Below are 20,321 nucleotides of genomic sequence, written 5' to 3'. Positions count from 1 at the left end.
GCGTTTTTTCACAGCTTGGCTGTCACTTTGCGACATTAAGCCTCATGAGTAACCCAACTAATCAATCTTGACGTTAATCGCCGTTCTGACAACCGCTTCTTCTGATACGAAACAGTCGTGCTATCACAAGGCAGTAAACTCATGGCGAAATTTATGATGCCGTAAACTAATTGTCTGCAACGCTCCCCAATGTTTCGTAGAGTTAAAGAATTTGAGCTCTTTCTACGGTTTTACGAACGTTGCGTCAAGCTTTATCGAAAATTAATTCTGTTCGCGATAAAGGCTTCGCTCATCGGTCTCGTAACTTTACTTGTCATGTCTTTCGATGGCGAAAGGATGTCAGAACAAGTTTATACAGACAATTTACTGAAGAAGGCGAAATCCGCGACAGAAAATTCGCAGAAACAGTCGCCGTTACGGTTATCTGTTTTGTTGTTTGTAAGTCTTTGTTGTTTCAAATTTGCCGGTGCTGGTGTGGTGCGCCTAAAGGTTTTAAACATTTAAATAGTCTTTAATAAAGCGCGTATGTAACCATCAAAAGCTGTCAACATGCTTTAAAGATTTTAAAAATAAAATTTATGTAATTACCCCCTCCCCTTCTCTTTTCTTTGTGTTGATGTCGGGTCCCTGAGATTTTACGGATATTAAATTTGGCAGACTGGCATGTATGACGGCAGCTCACATGGCTGTAAATTCATGGTGTTGCAGTGCTGTAAACTAATTGTGAATTGTGCAGATACCTGATGTCACACCTACAGTCACCAAGCGTATCTCCGTCGTAGCTTGGACGCTACTCTTGCAACACAACGTACTTATTCTAAATATTGTGCTGACCAATCACCGAATAATTCTGCATATCTTCATTGCCCTTAAGCGTGTGTCTACTCATAAGTCTGCTAACCGTTGAGGCTACAATAGGTTCACGCCTTCCTCCGAATTTCTTGGCATAATACCATTTCTAACCCCCGTATTCAAAAATGCATCTTTACTTGAAGCCCATGCTTGGCTTGATTTAAATGACGCTTCGCGTGAACGTGTCCAAGACGCTCATTGCGTTTTCTTTGGTGCGTTCACGACAGGCGTCCTTTAATTCAAGTCAAGCGTGGTCTTCAAGTAAATGTACATTTCTGAATATGGGTAAGGATAGAGAAACACGTGCAAGTCCATAAAGTACTTAGTACCAGCGATGATGGTTGTGTTCACGAAAAAAATTGGTATGGCAATAGTATATTCTGAGTCTGGTGCAAGAAAACAGAACAGAAAAAAAAAGATCCGTACTTTCGTATTTACTTATTATAAAGGCGACAAGGACTTGCACAATTGCGTGTTCGCATCCCAAATGACGTAGGTTTTTACGTTTATCGTGTAGCTCAAGCGCTTCTTTCAAAACATGTGAGTAAAATGATCGCGAAAAGTTTGGAACTTCTCACCACAGCGCTTCATATCATGGGCTAGCTTGCTGCGACAGTTATTTACTCTCCCGCCCATGTTTAGAGCCAGCTTACTAAATACCGCACTCCATATCTTAATCTATCGGAGCGGCGTGCACTAGGAATGCAGATTTTATGACGGGCCGGCTGGCAACGAAGCCACGACCAGCGAGCACAGGCGGCAAGCGCATGATCGGAAAAGGCTGAGTGCTATATTGAAAGTTATTTCCGCCAATTCCCGCAACCACCGGAAAGACGATGACAGCCACCTACAAGCGCTGAAGATTCTGAGATTGTAGTCTGCGGCTTCGTTAACGTGAACACAGAGCGCCTTAAACGTTACACAGATGAGGTTGCATTGCACAAGTGCTTGCCTTCGCGTTGTCTTGATACCATTTCTGCTCCTGGCACATAAGAACTCTGATACGCCAGAACGCGTCAGAGGTATGAACGCTTAGTATCGCTGGTCGGATCTATCTGCGCTTACATGCGCGCTGAAAGTGGGTTGAGGTGGGTGAACTTATCCCATGCAGTCAGGCTGGTTCAACTCAACTCGATACGCGCTCAAGAAAGTGCTCGTTTAATGCAAGGATGCTCGCTCAATGATTCGACAGACTGATTCCAGCCCGGCAAGCCGACTTCACAGGCACCTGTCGGGTTTATGGAAACGCTCTGTATATAGTGCTCTACAACACAACGCGTCGGATCTATCTGCGCTTACATGCGCGCTGAAAGTGGGTTGAGGTGGGTGAACTTATCCCATGCAGTCAGGCTGGTTCAACTCAACTCGATACGCGCTCAAGAAAGTGCTCGTTTAATGCAAGGATGCTCGCTCAATGATTCGACAGACTGATTCCAGCCCGGCAAGCCGACTTCACAGGCACCTGTCGGGTTTATGGAAACGCTCTGTATATAGTGCTCTACAACACAACGCGTCGTGAGTACATGTACGGCTTTGGTGCTTTTATGGGGGTTTTGTGTTTGTGTTGAATCTAGATGGGGGAGAGGGGTGCAGGGCGTTGTAGTAGTGCTAGTGCCCTGCAGGCAGACGTAATACTCCGGATCACCACAGCATTATGACACCTTCAGTGACGCATACACTATTCCTACGCTTATGGTATGTTGCGGTGCGGTTACTATGCATTGATACGTCACATTAGGCTTATAAACGTCTCAAGTTACGTCCATAGTGCGGCGTGAACTTCTGAACTGTTATCTTGCACAATTCTGAAAACTTAAGGCTTTAATGGGCAAGGCTAAATAATGCCTAGCGCGGACATTTCATTTTATACTGCACGGTGACTTCTTTGCTCAGATCGTATTGTCTGCTCGCGGTAGTAAAGTGAAATTTTTAAAGAATGCTTACATCTCTCTCGTGCAGGCATGGTGGTTGCCGAGTGCTGCGATGGTATTAAGGGTGACGTGATGCTGGCCGTGTCCCGAGAATCCCAGGCGAGGCAGCCCGTCTACTACCCGGCGCCGTACGCTACGCACACTAGGGGCGGTGCGGTGGCAAACGCTGCCTCTGGCCAATGCAACCACGTGACTGGTTCCAGGGCAGGTGGCGGGACAGATGACCCCATGAGCCGGACATACGATGTGCCTTACCCCGTCAAGAGAGTAGGTCAATACACAGAGCTCCACTCATTTTCTCGAAATTTTTTTTTTATGTCTTGTCGAAGTATTTGAATGTCACACGCATACAAACAGCTTTTTACCGGAGAATGTGGGGCTTATCGCTTTGTCGCTCGTAGCGTTAAGGTATCATAAAAGAAACCGCAACCGCGCCATTAACGCCATGGCTTTCAGGCACATTGAGATAAAGGAGGCCTCTTTAACAAAAATAAAAAAAACAAAGGATACGCTTTGTCGCATATTTGATGCTGAGATTTGCAGTACGGTCATCCAGTGCGAAAGATTAAGCTTTGTCAGTCACGGTTATAACGCAGACGTGGAACGCTCAAACAACACTGTTACCGCCCTCTTTCACTCGCAGTAGCTCAAAGATACCTAGCAATAAACAAAGGTCTGAGAATGTTTCTTTAAATCTTTTTTTACTCGTAGAAGCTGCCCCGACGACCAGCCCGGATCAGGCGAACGCTAAGCATTTAATTTACAATTTTTATGTCACAAAGTGTTACACTGACTAAAAAAAATTAAAAGCCAAAATTTCAAATTACAGCCCATAAAACCCATATACACGGTAGCCTTTGCAACAGTGAGAAAACGCTTATTTCGTGGCCGAACTATAGTAGGTGGTAAAATGGCAGTACTGCAATTCGACATGGCTCCGTCCGGAGCAAACTCTTCATGGAAACTTTAGTGCCTCTTGGCTGAGTGTTAGCTGCGTTTTATGGCAAGCCGGTCAGACTACATCGTTAGAAAACGCTGCATCTACATCACAGCTCAATTAAGTGGGTTACGTTGCACCGTCCAAGCAAATGCGCAAAGAAAACTCATTGTTGCAAGCAAACGAGAAAACTCGAAGCCATTCAAAAAAAAAAAAAGAAACCACTCTGCGTCCGCTAGGTAAGTAATCCTCTGCATTATATGCAAGGACTTTGTTCATATCTGCTCGGTGCTTGTTCGAAGAGGAACGAGATATGTAACATTTCCTTTCTGCTGTCGATATACTTCTCCCTGAGACGCCCGCCACGTGTTTTAGTAAGAGCAGCATGCACTGAGAAGCGATAGTACTGCACAACGATTCATAGATGCTCGCCATAGGCCTTCTGTTGCTACTAGTCCATACTAGTTCCCATAAGACCATCCTTCGAGGCGAGAGGTTGATGCTTCCCCCCGTATGCAGAAATGCAACTTAAGTTGAAGCCCATGCTTGACTTGATCCGAGTGACGCCTATCGGGAACGCGCCGAAGGAAACGCAGTGAGCGTCTTTGGGCACATTAACGCCAGGCGTCATCTAAACCAAGTCAAACATGTGCTTCGACTTAAGTTGCATTTCTGCATACGGGGGTTAGATTCGATCCGCAGAATAAGTAGTGAGGAAGAATTATTTTTTCTTTTCAACTTTTACCACACCGCCGCTTGTAAGTCTTGTTAAGCAATGGCGCAAGAGGAACTGTGCTGCCAGGAGGCCATCATGGCAAAGACATGCTAGGCCTCTCTCCTTTCTTAGCATTTGAGGGAGTGCCTGGCGCATGCAATAATGTAAAAAATGATGACACTTGCATGTGCATGTCATAAATTGTGTGCGAACATGAGAGTTTTAGATATACAGGCCACAAACTATGGCGAAGAGCACTCGGATGAAATGAGCAGCAGCTAAAGCTCTTTGAGACCTTCAGAGATAGTTCTTTGCTGCAAAAGTCAAGTATGGTATGAGGTTAAAACAAGGTGATTATGTTGTGATATGATGATATTTGAAGTAATGTCTCATTCGAATTTCTCTCAGCATATAATATCAGGAATACGATTTGTTTTGTTATTATTTTTATGTATTGCAGTTAGAAATGTGGGAACCAAGAACAGAGACTCTGGTGACGGGAATGGAAGTCTACGAAAAAGCAGGTATGCTTTGACGTTGTTATATTTTCTTAATTCTGATTGAATCGAACACCGTTTCGAGGTTCTGTGTCGCCTAGAAATGTAAAGCATATGTGATAGAGGGAACATGCCGGTAAAATTGGTGACCCTTTCTGCCCATGCGTTTGTATACTTCAGCTAGCTGCATCAACTTTTCAAGGTGGTGTTCTGTTGGCTTTCCAAAGTACTTAGCTTTCATTACGGGCTAACTTTTGGTGTCTTCAAAGTCTGTATAAATGGCACATTGCAGGGCTTCTAGATCACCAATAACGCAATAATGTCTACTTCAGCCGAGCGAGAGAAGCAGTCGTGGTGAAATATTCGCAGCTGCCGCACAGATTACTGGCAAACGTTAATGCACAGCCGTTTCGATGCATTTTCATTCTAGATAACATTTTGTTCCAACAGCGGGCTTGTGTGGCGAAGTTACATTAGTTTTATTTCACTTTAGTTAAAAAAATTAGAAATGGTTTTTATATCGTGACTCAAAACTGCTTTTGCTTTGTCGTGTTTTGAATCGGCACATTGATACGCAAGATTTTATCATTGATCTGTTTATTCTCTCAGCTTACCTCTACGATAACCTCAAGGCTTTGCTAAATTACACGTTTTATTTGCTCTAAAATGTCTTGTTACTTGGCTACGAACGAGAAAAGCAACAGATGACTCTCAGTAGCCTTGGAAATCACAAAATTACATTTTGTTGAAAACAGTGTGCATCAGCGAATTGAAATATATTGTGCCTAAATGTTCGCAGGCCGAGAAGCGATCTACACAAGCTCGCCGTTTCACATATCAAAGAAGAAAGCCCAAAGGAAACCGTGGAGGGAAGATGGTGACAGGTATGGCCGATAAAGTAAAAGCTCAATTGAAAAGATAGAAATGGCACCATGCATTTCTTGCTGCTAATTGGTGTGAGTTTGGCTTGGTGAAAAGTTACTAATTCTAAAGTGTAAGCTGATATTTACGAGATAAGTCGTGTGTTTTCTAATTTTTCTTCCCGCTGCGATGGTTGATTAGCTAAGGCTTTCTGCTCCAGAGCAGAGTGGCGGACTGGAATCTCGCAGCCTCGGCAGTATGTCTACGACATAGTGGTCCTAACTCTATAACGATATAGTGTAACTATATATATATTTATGTGGAGATTAACCTGTTATAGCCTGGATTTCTCACTTGAAGAAAACATTTCAATTGCAATGGAACATGCTGAGAAAATTGCACCTCTAAACGTGTTCATTTCTGCTTGGATAAAGGTTTAATTGGCAAGCAGCCGTCTGGCATGTTTATTTACGTTTTTTTTATACATACTGCAACCTTAAGAGAGTTATCTCAGGAAAGGGCACCCTGTAGATAGATGACTGTGCTTTGATATTTGCATATGAATGCTTACAGTCGTATTAGCTGCTTGAAGTGTTCACCTTCATTAGAGAACATTGCTCTTGTAAGGGGGTCCGATTGTCCGCAGTGCGCCATTGATTCGAAAACGTGGGGACTAGTCGACCTAAAGGAACGGGTGGTGGCTGAACGGGTGCCAAAGCGGAAGAATAGGTTGGTGGACGGGGCGACCGGGCAGCGACGAGCGAAAGGCAATGCGTCAGTGACCTCTTCTTGTATCCCTTGTCGTATGACTGGTGCTAGATGTGCCTGTGTGGGCTCGGGCGTGCTCGGGTGGGCTCGATAAAATGGAGAGCTATCGGGCGACCTCCTCAAGCACGAAGAGCTTGATCTGGACCAGCAGTGCATTCTGGTCGTCCGGAGTCAAGGCCGCAATCGAGTCGTTCTGTTCCACAAGGCGTCGAGTACGGGCGCGTTGCTTGCGCAATTCGTCAAAACTCTGGCACAAGCCGACAACATCTGCGACGGTATGTGGGTCTTTGGCTAATAACACTTGAAATGCGTCATCGACTATTCCTTTGAGGATGTGCTTGATCTTATCCGACTCGTGCATCGACGGGCTTGAACGTTTACACAAGTCGTCGACGTCTTCAGCATAACTGGTTAAGTTCTCACAGGGTTGTTGAGCGCCTTTACGAAGTCGCTGTTACGTGCGGAGCTTGCGTGCCGCGGATCGGCCGAAGATTTTCCGAAAAAGTTGTCTTGAACAACGTCCAGTTATTAATCTCCGCTTCGTGATTTCGGAACTGCAGCGGCGGGCGACGCCGGTGAAGTAAAATATTACATTGGTCAGCCTAGTCGCATCGTCCCATTTGTAGTCTGCGCTCCCCATCTGGTATGTTGCTAATCAGTCCTCGACGTCTTGGTTGCCAGTCCCGCTGAATATTGGTGGGTGACGCTGAGGCAGCACACCGGAACAGACGGTGGCATGAGTCTGGGAGCCTTTGCGGTGGTTTTTTCGGCATAGCTGAGGCTGGAGGTAAAGTACGGCTTCATAGTTGCAGGTTGGGATACATGGGAGATTACCCCGCACCTCCACCAAACTGTAAGGGGGTTTATTTACAAGTAAGGGCTATGCAACGACAGCCTTGGCCCATGAGCATCGGTCGTTACCTCGCGCTATACGGACTGCCGAACTTCGTCGTCTTCTGTCAATAGTTACTTACTCTCTTGCCCACTACATTCCGTAGGCGGTGTTTCAAAGTCAGACCTGGTGACTTACCAACGTGTTTTTTCTTTCCTAACTACACGTGAAGTCTAAATCAGGATTTCAGTCGCTTAGCGTCCCGTTAAGGTTTAGTAGATCTGGTTGCGTACGTCGCGAAATCACGACAGCCCGGCATTCGGGTAGGTTGTGAAAATTTCAGTGTAGCGTTTCTGAAAGGCACATGCGTTCCCTTGCAGTGTTAAACTTCACCAACCAGTGAATCAATCAAAAATTTCAATTGTAATTGCCAGTGGTCACAGTGAGGGCAGAAATGTACCTCGAATCGTCTCGTCCGTTTTTTGTGCTTTTCGTACGTTCATTATACAGAAGGATGTACGCTTGCGGCTGGAGACTGGCCCGTTGAATCGGCTGTGACAAGATGACATTGTTATCGCTTTAAAGTTCGTTGCCAATTTAAACGTATTTGAACGTTAACACGGATGTTTACAAATGCATTCAATAGCTTGAACACAGGGAAACACGCAAGCACCTCTACATTTAAAGTTATGTGCTAAAGGAGATCTCCTGTTCAATAGATGTGCGGTGAACTTGGTCATCTGGCATCGCCTGTCCATGCAGGAGCTCTGGAAGCGACGCCGACGTCGAGGATTTGCCGGGAGACGCCTGCAACGGTGCTTTTCCCGAGGCGCTGATTGTACCTTCGGAAAAGGTTTCGTGTCGGGACAACCGCCTCTCAACGAAAGACACGACAACTTCTTGTGAGTTTACTGTATACTGCATTTTACCGAGTCATTTAAAGGTGACAAACTGAAAAGGATAGCTAAACTGTTTTTTCTTTATTATTTGGCGCCTTCAGACGCGCTCTTGAACCTAAATACACCGCTGTAGTTTAATTTTCCTTCGTTCTTTTTTTTTCGTTTTTACAGCCGCGGTATTTTTGTGGGTGTGTGTATGTTGAATTAAATTTAAACGGCATATTAAAGTGAGGCTTCCTTTGCCTCTAAGAGGCGTTTTGGAATCCTCAGTTCGGGACCTTTGTGACAGTATGCTGTAGAACCTACTCAATAAATTTAACAAGAGTATTTTATCAAGCTAGCTGCCTGTGGTAGTCTACCATGTACTGGGGTTGCTGGTAGTTCTGGAGGCGAACGCAGGGATGTACCAGATGAGGTTGAGAGTTTTGCGCTTGGCATGTCAGGTCGGTTTGTTAAGTGTGCGCAGCATCTGTTTGTTCACTAAAATGAAGATAAAAGAATTCTGCAGATTTTGTTGACAAGTCATTGACTGCCGCCTAACACAGTGATTGGCTGTACTTCAACGAGTGTTACATTGGAGAAGACACCAATGCTGTGCTACCGCAGATTCATGCTGAATACCTAGCTGACGCGGGTTGCGGAGAAACCCTTGTTACTGTTTATTTTTTGATGATAATTTTTTCACAGTAGATATTGTTATAGATTACGGGTAATTGTGACTTGCTTTGGAGCGAAGAAGAGTTTCAGTACGTGGTAAAGCTTTACTCAGTTGAAGGAACTGCGGTCTGGATTGCGCTGTTACTTTTTTGTATAATAAGTCTTGAAGTTGTAGGGCTGACGATCTTTTTTCCTAAATGTCTAAACAGATTGAAGTACAGGTGGTTATACTACGGTGGTTATAGTCTACTTGCATTTCCCGCGCCTACGAAAATACGGCTCGACGGTTTGAGCGAGGACGTGAGACAAATCTTTAAAACAGGTATAAGCGAAAAAAGAAAGGTGATTCTGTAGGCAAGAGAGTGAAACAGAATGGCAGAAAGGCTTAGCGATGATTTTTACAGATATATAAGAGAACGGCTCTATTGTGAGTCAGTGGCAACATATCGGCCATCTGCCTCATCTATAGCGCTCGGAAATTGCATTGGATTCTCTTTGCGTATCTTGCACGGCCGTTAGTTGCTTGTTTGGGAAAAGGTGGGTGCTCCGTCAAAACATTGCCACTGCTCTTACTTCTGAATTTAGCGGTAAGCATTCAGCACAAGAAAAAAAAAGAACAAACTTCACGTTTTTATTCCACTCTCCGTGTGTCGTTTGGTTACGCCAGAATGATGTAACACCGACCAAGGAAAGGTACAAGTCCTATTTAGCATGCATCGAATGAGATCATGCGTACCAAAACAGAGAAATTCGTCAAAAGGGCTGTGTACGTATCTGAGATTTTTGCTAGGTGTGGGCTAAGTAGTGTTGGCGACGCTGAGTTGCTTGTGCTATGAGGCATAAGTATGCTCAGCAGCTCATCTGCCCTGTCTTTCCCTCGGTTCTTAGTTCGCAGAAGTTTCGTGGGGACGGTACCCACGTGACCTTGGAGCTTTTGGCCTGGCGGAAGCTGGCAGAGACTGGCAAACGGGGGTGATTCAAGGAGGAGTCAAACGAACAAGACGTTGCGTGTGCTGCGGAAGATGTGAGTCGCTGAATGCTCTTACTGTGCCGGCTGTGGTCGCTACTCTCTGCCATCAGTTAAAGCGAAGAAATATTGCGGAATAGAAAAAAAGGAGGGAGTTTTTCTTGGCGAAACGTTATGTGGCTGACAGAACATCTGTGCGCAATGACAGCAAGTAAACCAGTAATAAACTAAAATATTTACCATAGCGTTTCTTTAATTATCTTTAAAGCCCTTGCGGTAATTGCGAAATTGAAACGATCGAATGGTGAAGCTTGTCACAATAGTGACATTAGAGGTCCCCATTCCAAAATGTTGGCGCTTAATATGTTGATATTTTATGTACAACTTCCCTGAGAAACTTGCCTTTCGAAAATCTCCAGGAACATTACAGCAATTAGACAGCATTTCGTCCCAATTTCCGCAAAAAAGTATATCGCATAATTTGCGATACAATCAAGGTTTGCACTGAATGGACACGCCTATGAGCACTGTCTCTATCGAACTCCACACCAGCGATATATGGCCTGAAATTATGTGCGATTATGTTCGAAGTTCTATGCCTTTCTGCATTTTTTCTTGTGACGATTTCATCCCAAATAACGTGTCACCGAAGAAGTTATGACTAATGGAATAACTTTTAGGGAGACGTTGTTGGGGCAACTGACTTGCATCGTATGCTAAGCCAGTATGCAGGCCTTATACGATGCTTCTTTGCAACGGCACTTTTGACAGTTGTTTGACTTCGCATTTATCTTGTGCATGCTAGTTTTCAAGAACGATTAATATAAACAGTAATCAAAGTAGTTCAGTAAAGTGCCTGAACACGGTGCTGCCCGCAGTTATGAAATTGAAACCTAATAAATTGTGCAAGATAATGTCTTTCTTAAAGCAGTGAGAACCTTGAGGACGGCAGTCAAATCTAGGCTTCCTGAATTAAAGAATCTACTTAGAAGCTTTGCTAGTGCCCCTTAATGTTTGTTTGTCCGCATTGGCTTCAAATAAGTTCAGTGCTCCCAATTACCTATCCCCCTGTCTTTGGTATCGCCCTCTTAAAAAAAAAAAAACTCTTGCATTCCTATGTGCTTTGAAAAGTCCTTAAATTGTTAAATATTAGATTGAGCCTAATTTGGATAGGGAAATAAGTCCATTTAATTTTGTAACCTTGTGTTGAATGCGAATTATTGTCATCTTTACTGTTTATTTGAGCGTATAAAGAACGTCACAAATAAAACTAAGCGCACAAGCAATTGTCTAGTGAAAAGGACAGCACGTTCATCGGCGTAAAGGAGGTTAAAAAAAAGGAAAAGAGACAATACAGGGAAATACAGAAAGACGAAATTATCGGGCGATCAGCGGTATTGTGTACGTTTTTCATCCAACTCACTTTAAATCTGTGCCCGCTGACTGAAACATGGTGCTTTGGAGAAATCATCCTTGTTTTTCATATTTTAAATGGTGAGCCGGAAAAAAAAAAGCTAATTTATGTAATGCAGACTACCGGCCGGAGACGGAGCCTCTCTTCTTGGAAGAAATAGAACTAACCAATCAACGTTCCGGGATGTGGAAGCCTCGACGCACTTCTTGAAACCGGGACTACGACAGAACTTCACGCTGAAGTTAGTGTCGAATATCGAAACGAGCCGTTTACAGCGAGGCAGGCAAAATGGCTGTCCTCGTGCTTGATGGCCTGGCCTGGCACTCAGCGAGGACTACGACATCACAGAGTTTAGGGTAAGCCATGTGTCAAATTTTCACTCCTGGGTGGGGTATAAGCTCCCGGATGTTTGAAGATGTCACTTTACCTTATATAAAATATGAGAAATGTGCAACTCAGAGTGAAAGTAAGGCATCACGGTTGTGCATCAGCAAACATGAGGCTCATATGACAGCGCAATGCGTACACGGGTTCTAGAACGAATACGCTGCTGGCATACACTAACACCGGTGACGCCCGCATTTACGCTGGTCCTCTAGATTGGTCTAGCCAAATTTTAGTAGATAAAATGGGTTGCAAGCCAGCCCATTTTTTTCATGACAAACACACTTCACTCAGGCATTCTTAGATCCTTAAATAAATGCTATAGAATATGCTTGCTTCCCTGGCTATAGCTTAATTACTCAGGTCGTGAACTATGTTTGCGTCGGATGAGTAAATTCCCAATGCACCACAAAGCATTATTCAACCATTGTACTACATTGTGCTTACTAATTCAAATCTTTTCTTTTGTGAAATGCAAGGACGTTGTAATAATGCAGCACACTATTTCAGCTCATCTGCATTCAAGGCATCTTCTCCTGCACCATATTTTTCAAGCAAGGCTGTTTGCGGTCCACGTACTCCAAGTGAAGTTACTAGCGTTCGAAAACTGCAAAGTGCATCACACGGGAAAAAAATTCACCGATGTGGAGTTTCTCGGTCCTTTGCCCCCCATGGGACGGGCAATGTAGTTTCTGCAAGCGACGCCGGGGCATACGGCACAAGGCGGAACAAATGACTGCGTCGCTGTGCTTCGATCTGTGAGACTTTCCTAGGCGAGCTCGTTGTGTAAGCATGTTCCGTGCCAGCAGTTGGTGCGATCAAGAAGATTATTTTCGTACGTGTAACAATAAACCACTGCGACTGTTTTAAATGTGTGCGTCGTTTTCGTATTCGTGAGAGGTTTACTCCAAACAAAACCTCCAATGTGTCAAACCTGTGCTCGAAAGTAGAAAAATGTAGGCAGGTAGGTTTGCAACATAATTGTTCATGAAGTGCGGACTTTTTCTAATGGTCTTTGTAAAGCAGTGTACATCATCGACCATCATCGATCACCATCATCGAGATGATCGCAATTGCCGGCTGGAGCTAATGGGCATCCAGGCATATGATAACATAATGCAGACAGTACTATATTCCATAATATATTACCGTTGAGTTTTAACGTGCACTTCCTTTTCAATGAAAATAAACAATATTATGATATTCGGAGCACGCTGCGATATCGGAATCCTTATTATATGTTTTTCGTTGATGACAACTTTCATCCCTATAACCCGTCCTATATGCCAAGCTTCTGGAGCTGCCATGATAGCTTAAATAAACCAGTAATAATTTTTGAGTGGCTTGTTTAGAATATCTTAACGTAAAAAAAAGAAATAGCTTATACAGCAATGAGCTTTATTCTGACAGCCACAAAAGTTTTACCTTAAAATAGTAGTAAGACGCAATGCGCAAAATCCTGCACCGACACAGCTACGCAGTAAGTTAATATCAGATAAATGTATTTGTAACTTCGCAAAAACACAATGATTGAGTTATCTCTACTTCTACAATGCAAATGTTTCCTTCCTGAAACTTCGTGCATATTTCACATTCTGTGTTTTGACATCAGACTGCTGTTAGCGCTCGCCTTTGCTTCCATATTTGATTGTACGAGAGTGTGCCAGAATAATATTTTCGACACCAAGTATACATAATCGCATTGGGTGTGCACTTCTTAAAGAGATAAAAAAAGTTAGGTAATAAGGCACGTCACAAGACTCGTATTCCGCACGTTCTACGAGAGCAAACATCCATGTGTTCTGCAAACGAGTGATGAAATACGAAGAATGCAATGCAGCACTTAGTGAATGATTTTTTTGTTGTTATTGTTTGCAACCATCATTCCGAGAGCACAATTTTTCAATAACACGACCTCTGCGCCTGCTGGGAATCTGCGTTGTCATCAAAGTTGCGTCACATCCCGCGCTATAAAGATGCCCTCATGTTTACTTCTAGCTGATCGCCGACGTCTGCCATTGAAGGCTCGAATGGTGAACGGAGATGCTTGCATTATATGCAAACTGACCATGATTATTGAACTTTCTGGGCTCATCATTCTGTAATGTCTACTCGACGCTCTCAATTATTCTGGTCACTCAAGAAATATATATCCACCAGGCGTGCGAGAACATATTGCATTTGATAAACACGCAGGATGTTCACGAGCGTCGGAAAATTACACAAATCTCGTTGTTTTCACTTGACCGCTTTGATGGAGTAAAGAGAAATCTAATGGAGCTTAAATGCTTTCATCATCTCCTGGATCTGTCCCAACGCCCTACAGTTAAAGACGGTGCTTGTGGGTTCAATTGGCGTTAGTAATAACGCCAGTGTGCTCGCCTGACATTGCGCCATGAAGACTTTGCACGCTGCGCTTTGAGTTACGGAGCTTAAAGTTCAGAACAAAGGAACTACTTTGACTTGAACTCGGTTCAGTATTTTTCCACGTAGGATATAGTTAAGCATGACAGCAAGGAACAATCCAGGACAGCTAAATGCAGCGCAGGATTCTGCGAACACAGTATTTTCTTCTGCAAATACATCTTGCAGCTACTTCATTTTTTTTTAATGCATGACATCTTATTCTGCACTAAGTAGTCTGCGTGGAGCAAGGTAATATATGGCTGATTAGCTTGTACCTAGGGCTCTTTATAAACAGCACTCTGCCGCAGAGGCCGAAGACCGTATAATGAACGTAGAAGTGAAGCTTAGCACAGTGAAGAAAAATGTGCTTCTTTGGTGCCAACAACCGGCAAAGCTTGATATGGTACATGACGCACAGAGAGCGAGAGAGAGAGCGAGAGGACGCAGGAAGAGTGCCGGCAGGAAGTTCAATAAGATGAGCGCCCGGTTTGCTACCCTTCACTAGGGTCAAGAGAAAGGCATAAGGAAGAAGAGTGTGAGCTCCTAGTGCGTGTGGGAGTATGCACAGGGCCACTATAAGCGGTCTCTCACCACGGTGTACTTCAAGTATTGTACTAGTGCACGAATCACTTTTTGGTCTCATTGATGGATGTGTCCATGGTACGAGTATTTTTCACTCTCTCTCCGCACAGCTTTAAACCGAGTGGACTCGAGATCACTATCTGAGTCAAGTGCACGTGATGCAAATGCAGTGGCGCAAATGCAATGGCTTGCTCACATTGTATCATTGTGGAAGCTTACACAGTATAGGGGAGGCGGGTACGTGCTGTATAATATTGAGCGTATTTTGACTACAATCAACACACACGAGCGCACATGCATGTATACATATATACACACACACGGTAGGGTTGTTCAATGGGAAATATTAAATTTGTAAAACTGATTTTCCCAACTTCGCGGTAATCTTTGCTTTATTGCCGAACAGTATCGGTCGGTGGACCGACCTTCTTAAGAAGTTGCAGGTATATATAATATACATATGTATGTGCGTGTAACTGACAGGAAATGTATGCCTAAATCTCGTACTTTCAGAATGCAGAGGGCAATTTTCACTAAGCAGTTTCCTCGAAAATATAAAAGGGGCACAGGTGCTTTCTTTATATTTTTTTTCTACGACAGCTGTTAGCTTGGTTTTGCAGTCCGCCCAATTATTTTGTCCCACTGGCGGCAACTATTTTCGTCATCAACCTAAATTTACCGCCGTCTGGCTGTCTCGTCAGCGCCAGCTCCACCATCGTCAAAATATTAAGAAAAATAAAGCTCCCCCAACCACCAACTACCACTACAGGAATTTGAACTCATGTCATCGCAACAATATGAATTTTGACAGTTGGGCGCGATGACCATTCAGCCAGTGCGCGACAATGGCGCTGGTCAATTGCACCGAGAGTTTGTGTTCCACGCAGATGCTGAGAGTGGAAACGTCTACATATGTATTTCGGAGGACAGACAGAATGTATGAGGATGATACAATGTGCATCTCATATAAATTGTTCTTGACGATAGGATGGTATGTTGGCGTGCAATCTTTCATTGCTATGCTCCTGAAAACGACGTCGACGAAAAAAAAAGAAAGGGAGTGTATCACAATGATGATGATGATCAACCAGAAACATCGCACAAATTCAAAATATAGGGTGGGTGCGGCCAAAATGAGGCGATTGTGGAAAACAACGAGGAAAGCAACGACGGCATCGCAGCCAACAATGACGTCGCAACTATTGCGCCAGATTGTTTCCTTGTAGTTCAGAGGATTCAAACTGTCTGTTGTATCAAAACTGCAAATGCACAAGAAAAAATGGCTGTGGCTTAGCTAAGGTTAAGCCCAGGATGCGAAGCATACTAGCCTTTATTTAAGTTGTTGAACCACTGTTTAGCCTGGTGAACTGCTGTTGCTTGGCTATATTTGGTTCGGCTAAACGAAGAAACAACTCATGCGTTACTCTGCTTCGCCTTCAAGAGTGGAACGCGACAGCGTTCCCGTCGACCCGCCAAGGGGTGTAAGACAATGGGCTACGACGCAGCGACTATGCGCCCCGCATTGGACGCGGTGAGCGTCGAGCAACGCAGCGTTCGGCGCGGCAACGAAATGTGCGCCTGAGCAAGCGAAGCACGCCTGAGCCTTAGAAGCAGCTCGTTTCTAAGGCAACACCGCATTCACTAGAGGCGCTTTTGTACCGCTTTGAAGCATCGTACTCGTGGCTCAGTGGTAGCGTCTCCGTCTCACACTCCGGAGACCCTGGTTCGATTCCCACCCAGCCCATCTTGCAAGAGTTGAGCCGAAGCCACCTAGAAAATCAGTCTCTGTAGCACGCCGCAACCTTCGCTTCTCATTCCAACGAGCAGCTCTGTCTCCTCACTCACGAGCGCTTGCCTCTGCTTCCATTCCATTCGGTGCGATGAGTTCGGTCTCAATTTCTTTGACTCATTATTTCGCGAAATGAAGGCAACTATACAACTGCTCTCAAATTTCCGATTGGGGAGCATCATAATAGTCGGACATCCTTTTTCTTTAACATTATGTAATTTATAGTTATCAATAAAATAATATAATAAATGTTTCTTCTTTTAATTTCTTATGTAAAATATTAGACTATCCTACGACCACATCCACACCACACCTCAATCGAGAATACTGTAACAGCCAGCTTCTTGCCCATTTCCCCGTAGTGGCTGAGTCCGATCATTTGAGGAAAAAGCAGGCAAGCTAAAATAAGAAGGTTGTCTGGGAGAATGCTGCTGTCCGAAACGAGTTCCGAGCTGAAGGAATCGTTGAAGTCTGCTGCCTGTTTTCTATTGGGCACGCGTCCAGTGCTTTGACAGCAACGCACAAATGCTCCCTGATAGCGATACGAATTTGGCGACGCCGTCGCCCTGACGTACGCAGGGTTTCACGACCTCAGCTTGATTTATGGGGTCCTGGTTCTCAGCCCTCGTTTTCGAAGCGGTGCCATCGTTGTGCAACGGTCATGCCCCACAGGGTTTCCCGACATAACGTTCGCCTTGAAATACTGCAGCTCTGTGCGCTTCCGCACCCATCATACGTAGCATAGGAAACTTGACACGACCACACGTATACGTTACGACACGTGATATATAATCGCAAGGCAGCTATTCTGCAATTTTTGTTCGCTATATTGCCCGTAACAAAGCAGTACCAATAGACAGTCGGTTCAACTCCATTTCTGAGCACTGAATTACTCGCTTGGTATGAGATATTTTTTGTTTCATTATTTCTCATTATACGTCATTCTCCCTGTATTCGGGCACTGCTCTCCTATTGCACAGTTGCTTTCTTTTTAATATAGATTCTGGAATTTTTCTCAAGGCCTTACTCTCCATGTATGAAGAAATGATACTCATTTTACAGTGTGCTTGTTAAAAGTCAATCTGTGTCAGACTGCGTTTCGGAATTCAGGTTGTAATTGCGTTCCCGCTTAAATCTAAGCTCAGTGTCTGTGAGGGACGTAGCAATCAGGTCCTAGAATCATCTTGTGTTTTAATGACGAGAACGTATGGCACACACTAATTAACAATGCTTTATCTGCACTACATGAGACACTGACTTCCATGTAGGCATTTAAAATGATTGGCAAATCCCATCAATGAACGCACGTCTTATTTATTTTTGAAATAAACTACAGCTTGCTATACTTCTGAGAAACCAGCATTGTTTCATTGAAGATGAGACTGAAAATGTTTTTTCACGCGGCACCTGAAGAAAGCACTTTGGTGTTATAATCTCTTACAAATTACAGTCCGTGAAAATGTGCTCCCTCCATGCAGTCTGCAAGAACGCGATAAAAGAGTTGATTAAAATGCCAAGCCGGGATATTCAAGATGATTTATCGAGCCTGAAGAGCAAGAGCGTTTAAAACAGCAACTACCTCATTGCATGCGGCTTGAACATTGATTTACCCTGACTTCAAAAAAAATGGCTCAAGGAAATTTTTCTTTTAAAGGTAATCTCAAGTGCCTCTCTGCCAACATGTCGGGCACTAAAGAGCATGGATGTTGTTTTACTGAACAATGGAAACAGAAAATACGAGAGTTTTATGCAACTTCTTGGAATCTGTTACAATAATAAAAAATAACCTCATTATAACTGAACACCATAAATGAAAATAAGAATTAAAATAAATTCGGGAGTTTTAAGTGACAAAATGTCGATATGACAATGAGGCACGCCGTAGTACGGGACTCCAGAATAATTTAGGCCACCCGGTGTTTTTAAAAGTGCGCCCAAATCAAAGCACGTGACCGCTTTCGCATTTCGCCCCCCATTGGAATGCAGCCACCACGCCCGCGTTTCAATCTGTGACCTGGAGCTCAGCACTGTAAAAACAGTTGCACCCTTTGGGGTGTGTATTTGTCACACAACAATTATCTTCATCTCTCTCGCTTGCATTTTCTTTCTTGAAAACGCTGCGCTCGTTACTTTCGTGTCGAGAACTCTCTGTAATGCTGATAACGCGCATGCCGTTCGGGACTTGGAAGTACCGGGCTCCTAGCGTTAAAGAAAGGAAGTGCGGGAAAGACAGATGACCATTATCGTTGTGCGGCAAATATACACCCCCAAAGGATGCAACTGTTTTTAGAGTGAGGTGAGCAGTGCAACGCCATAGCCAGCAAGCTATCTAATAGGGAGCACTGAAACAGAAGCAAATGAGCAGAATGCAAAAGAAAAAAAAAAGTATTCAGAGGCATGCACGCAAAGCAAGAATAATAATACGTAACTTCGGAAAGCCCAACAATACAAGCAAATAAATTAATAATAAAATAATAATAACACTTTAAGGTAAACGGAAGGGAACATCAAGGTCACGTACAATATAAGTGTAACGGTTTGCAAAGACAACTGAGATATCTAATGTCGTTGAGCTGAAATGAGGGCAAGAAGAAACAGCGTGGCCAAGGCAGACGCTCACTTACAAGTGAAGTTTAATGAAAAGCTTCCAAGAAAGTGGAGGGGGCGTGGATGCGCAGTCAGAAGGCAGATACAAAGCTATATTCATATGCGAAATTTCCAAAAATGGTAAAGCCTACTGAGGTAACTTATTTGTCTGTCAGCGCTACTGAGGGGACACTAACACGCGTGGCTGGTTGTGTGAAAATCTGGCCAGCCTTAATAAATAACCTCGCCAGTCTGTCGTCCGACTTGTCATTAGACGACAGGCGATTCAAATATTCCGTGCTTGCATATATCTGCGCTGCAAGTCACCAATGTGTTGTAGCAACAAGCCCAAACAACCACACAACTGAATTTCCAAATGGTCTCTACCTGTCTGGTACTGACCAAGAACCGTGAACATAGCTGCTTTGCCTGGGTGATCTGTCGAGTTTCGGAGTACGCAGCTCGAGGTGCATGGACGTCAACGCTGCGGCATGCACAAAATCGTTTCCTGAGGCAGCCGGGGCTCGGAAGCGTTCCAAGAGTGGCCGTGCTCACTAATTATCACAGTTTTCTTTCCTCTTTTTAAAAGCAAAGCTGCCTTGCCTTTTCCCTGCGCTTTGGCGCCGCCGGTATTTGGTATATCGCCAGATATATCTACGGATATGTTTCGGGTGATTGCATGTGCTCCGAATGCATTCTAGTAACCGGGCACACACACACACACACACACACATACGTACACACACACACACACACACACACACACAGACACACACACACACACACACACACACATATATATATATATATATATATATATATATATATATAGTCTTCAGACTGCCCGCCACAGTAGTGCGAGTAAGCACACGTTTGTTCTGAGTCTTACGGCAATAAATTCTTACATAAAACCTGAACACAGGATGTCGGCTCATGAGCACCTCCTTAGGTACAAACCTTTCAGGGGTAGTGTTTTATATTCACTGGTTTCGTGCCTATTTTTGGATAATACTTGAGAATGGGTAAGTATACCCCTGAGACACAATGTATGGTGCCCATGGTGATTGAAACCTAATACTCGTAGTGCATGGCTGCCGGCGCTGTTTTGCGTCCCCACTTAGGCACACCGAGCTGAAACATTGTGGTACGCGATGAAACAGAACCTTTGGGACGCCTTGTGACCGCATTTCCAATAAACGGGACGTGGGCAATACAGTGTGTCGGTACATTGCTTCAATGGTAAT

The 20,321-nt window shown here is 44.1% G+C and overlaps 1 protein-coding gene across 1 annotated transcript in view; it reads left to right on the top strand.

Annotated features, from left to right (window-relative positions):
• The window catches only part of LOC135905551 (cell adhesion molecule Dscam1-like), a 448,511-nt gene extending 435,947 nt beyond the window's left edge, over window positions 1-12,564 (top strand). Inside the window, exons 25-31 of the mRNA XM_070536454.1 lie at window positions 2,812-3,050; window positions 4,896-4,959; window positions 5,732-5,816; window positions 8,156-8,295; window positions 9,838-9,973; window positions 11,449-11,686; window positions 12,225-12,564. Coding sequence (XP_070392555.1) covers window positions 2,812-3,050; window positions 4,896-4,959; window positions 5,732-5,816; window positions 8,156-8,295; window positions 9,838-9,872 — 563 coding nt within the window. The 3' untranslated portion in view covers window positions 9,873-9,973; window positions 11,449-11,686; window positions 12,225-12,564. The remainder of the gene's footprint in view (window positions 1-2,811; window positions 3,051-4,895; window positions 4,960-5,731; window positions 5,817-8,155; window positions 8,296-9,837; window positions 9,974-11,448; window positions 11,687-12,224) is intronic.
• The last annotated feature ends 7,757 nt before the right edge of the window (window positions 12,565-20,321 follow it).

This window comes from Dermacentor albipictus, chromosome 3 (genome assembly GCF_038994185.2).
Source record: "Dermacentor albipictus isolate Rhodes 1998 colony chromosome 3, USDA_Dalb.pri_finalv2, whole genome shotgun sequence".
NCBI classification, from domain to species: Eukaryota; Metazoa; Arthropoda; class Arachnida; order Ixodida; family Ixodidae; genus Dermacentor; species Dermacentor albipictus.
The sequence above is the reverse complement of the archived record's forward strand: the minus strand, read 5'-3'. Positions and strand labels throughout refer to the sequence as shown.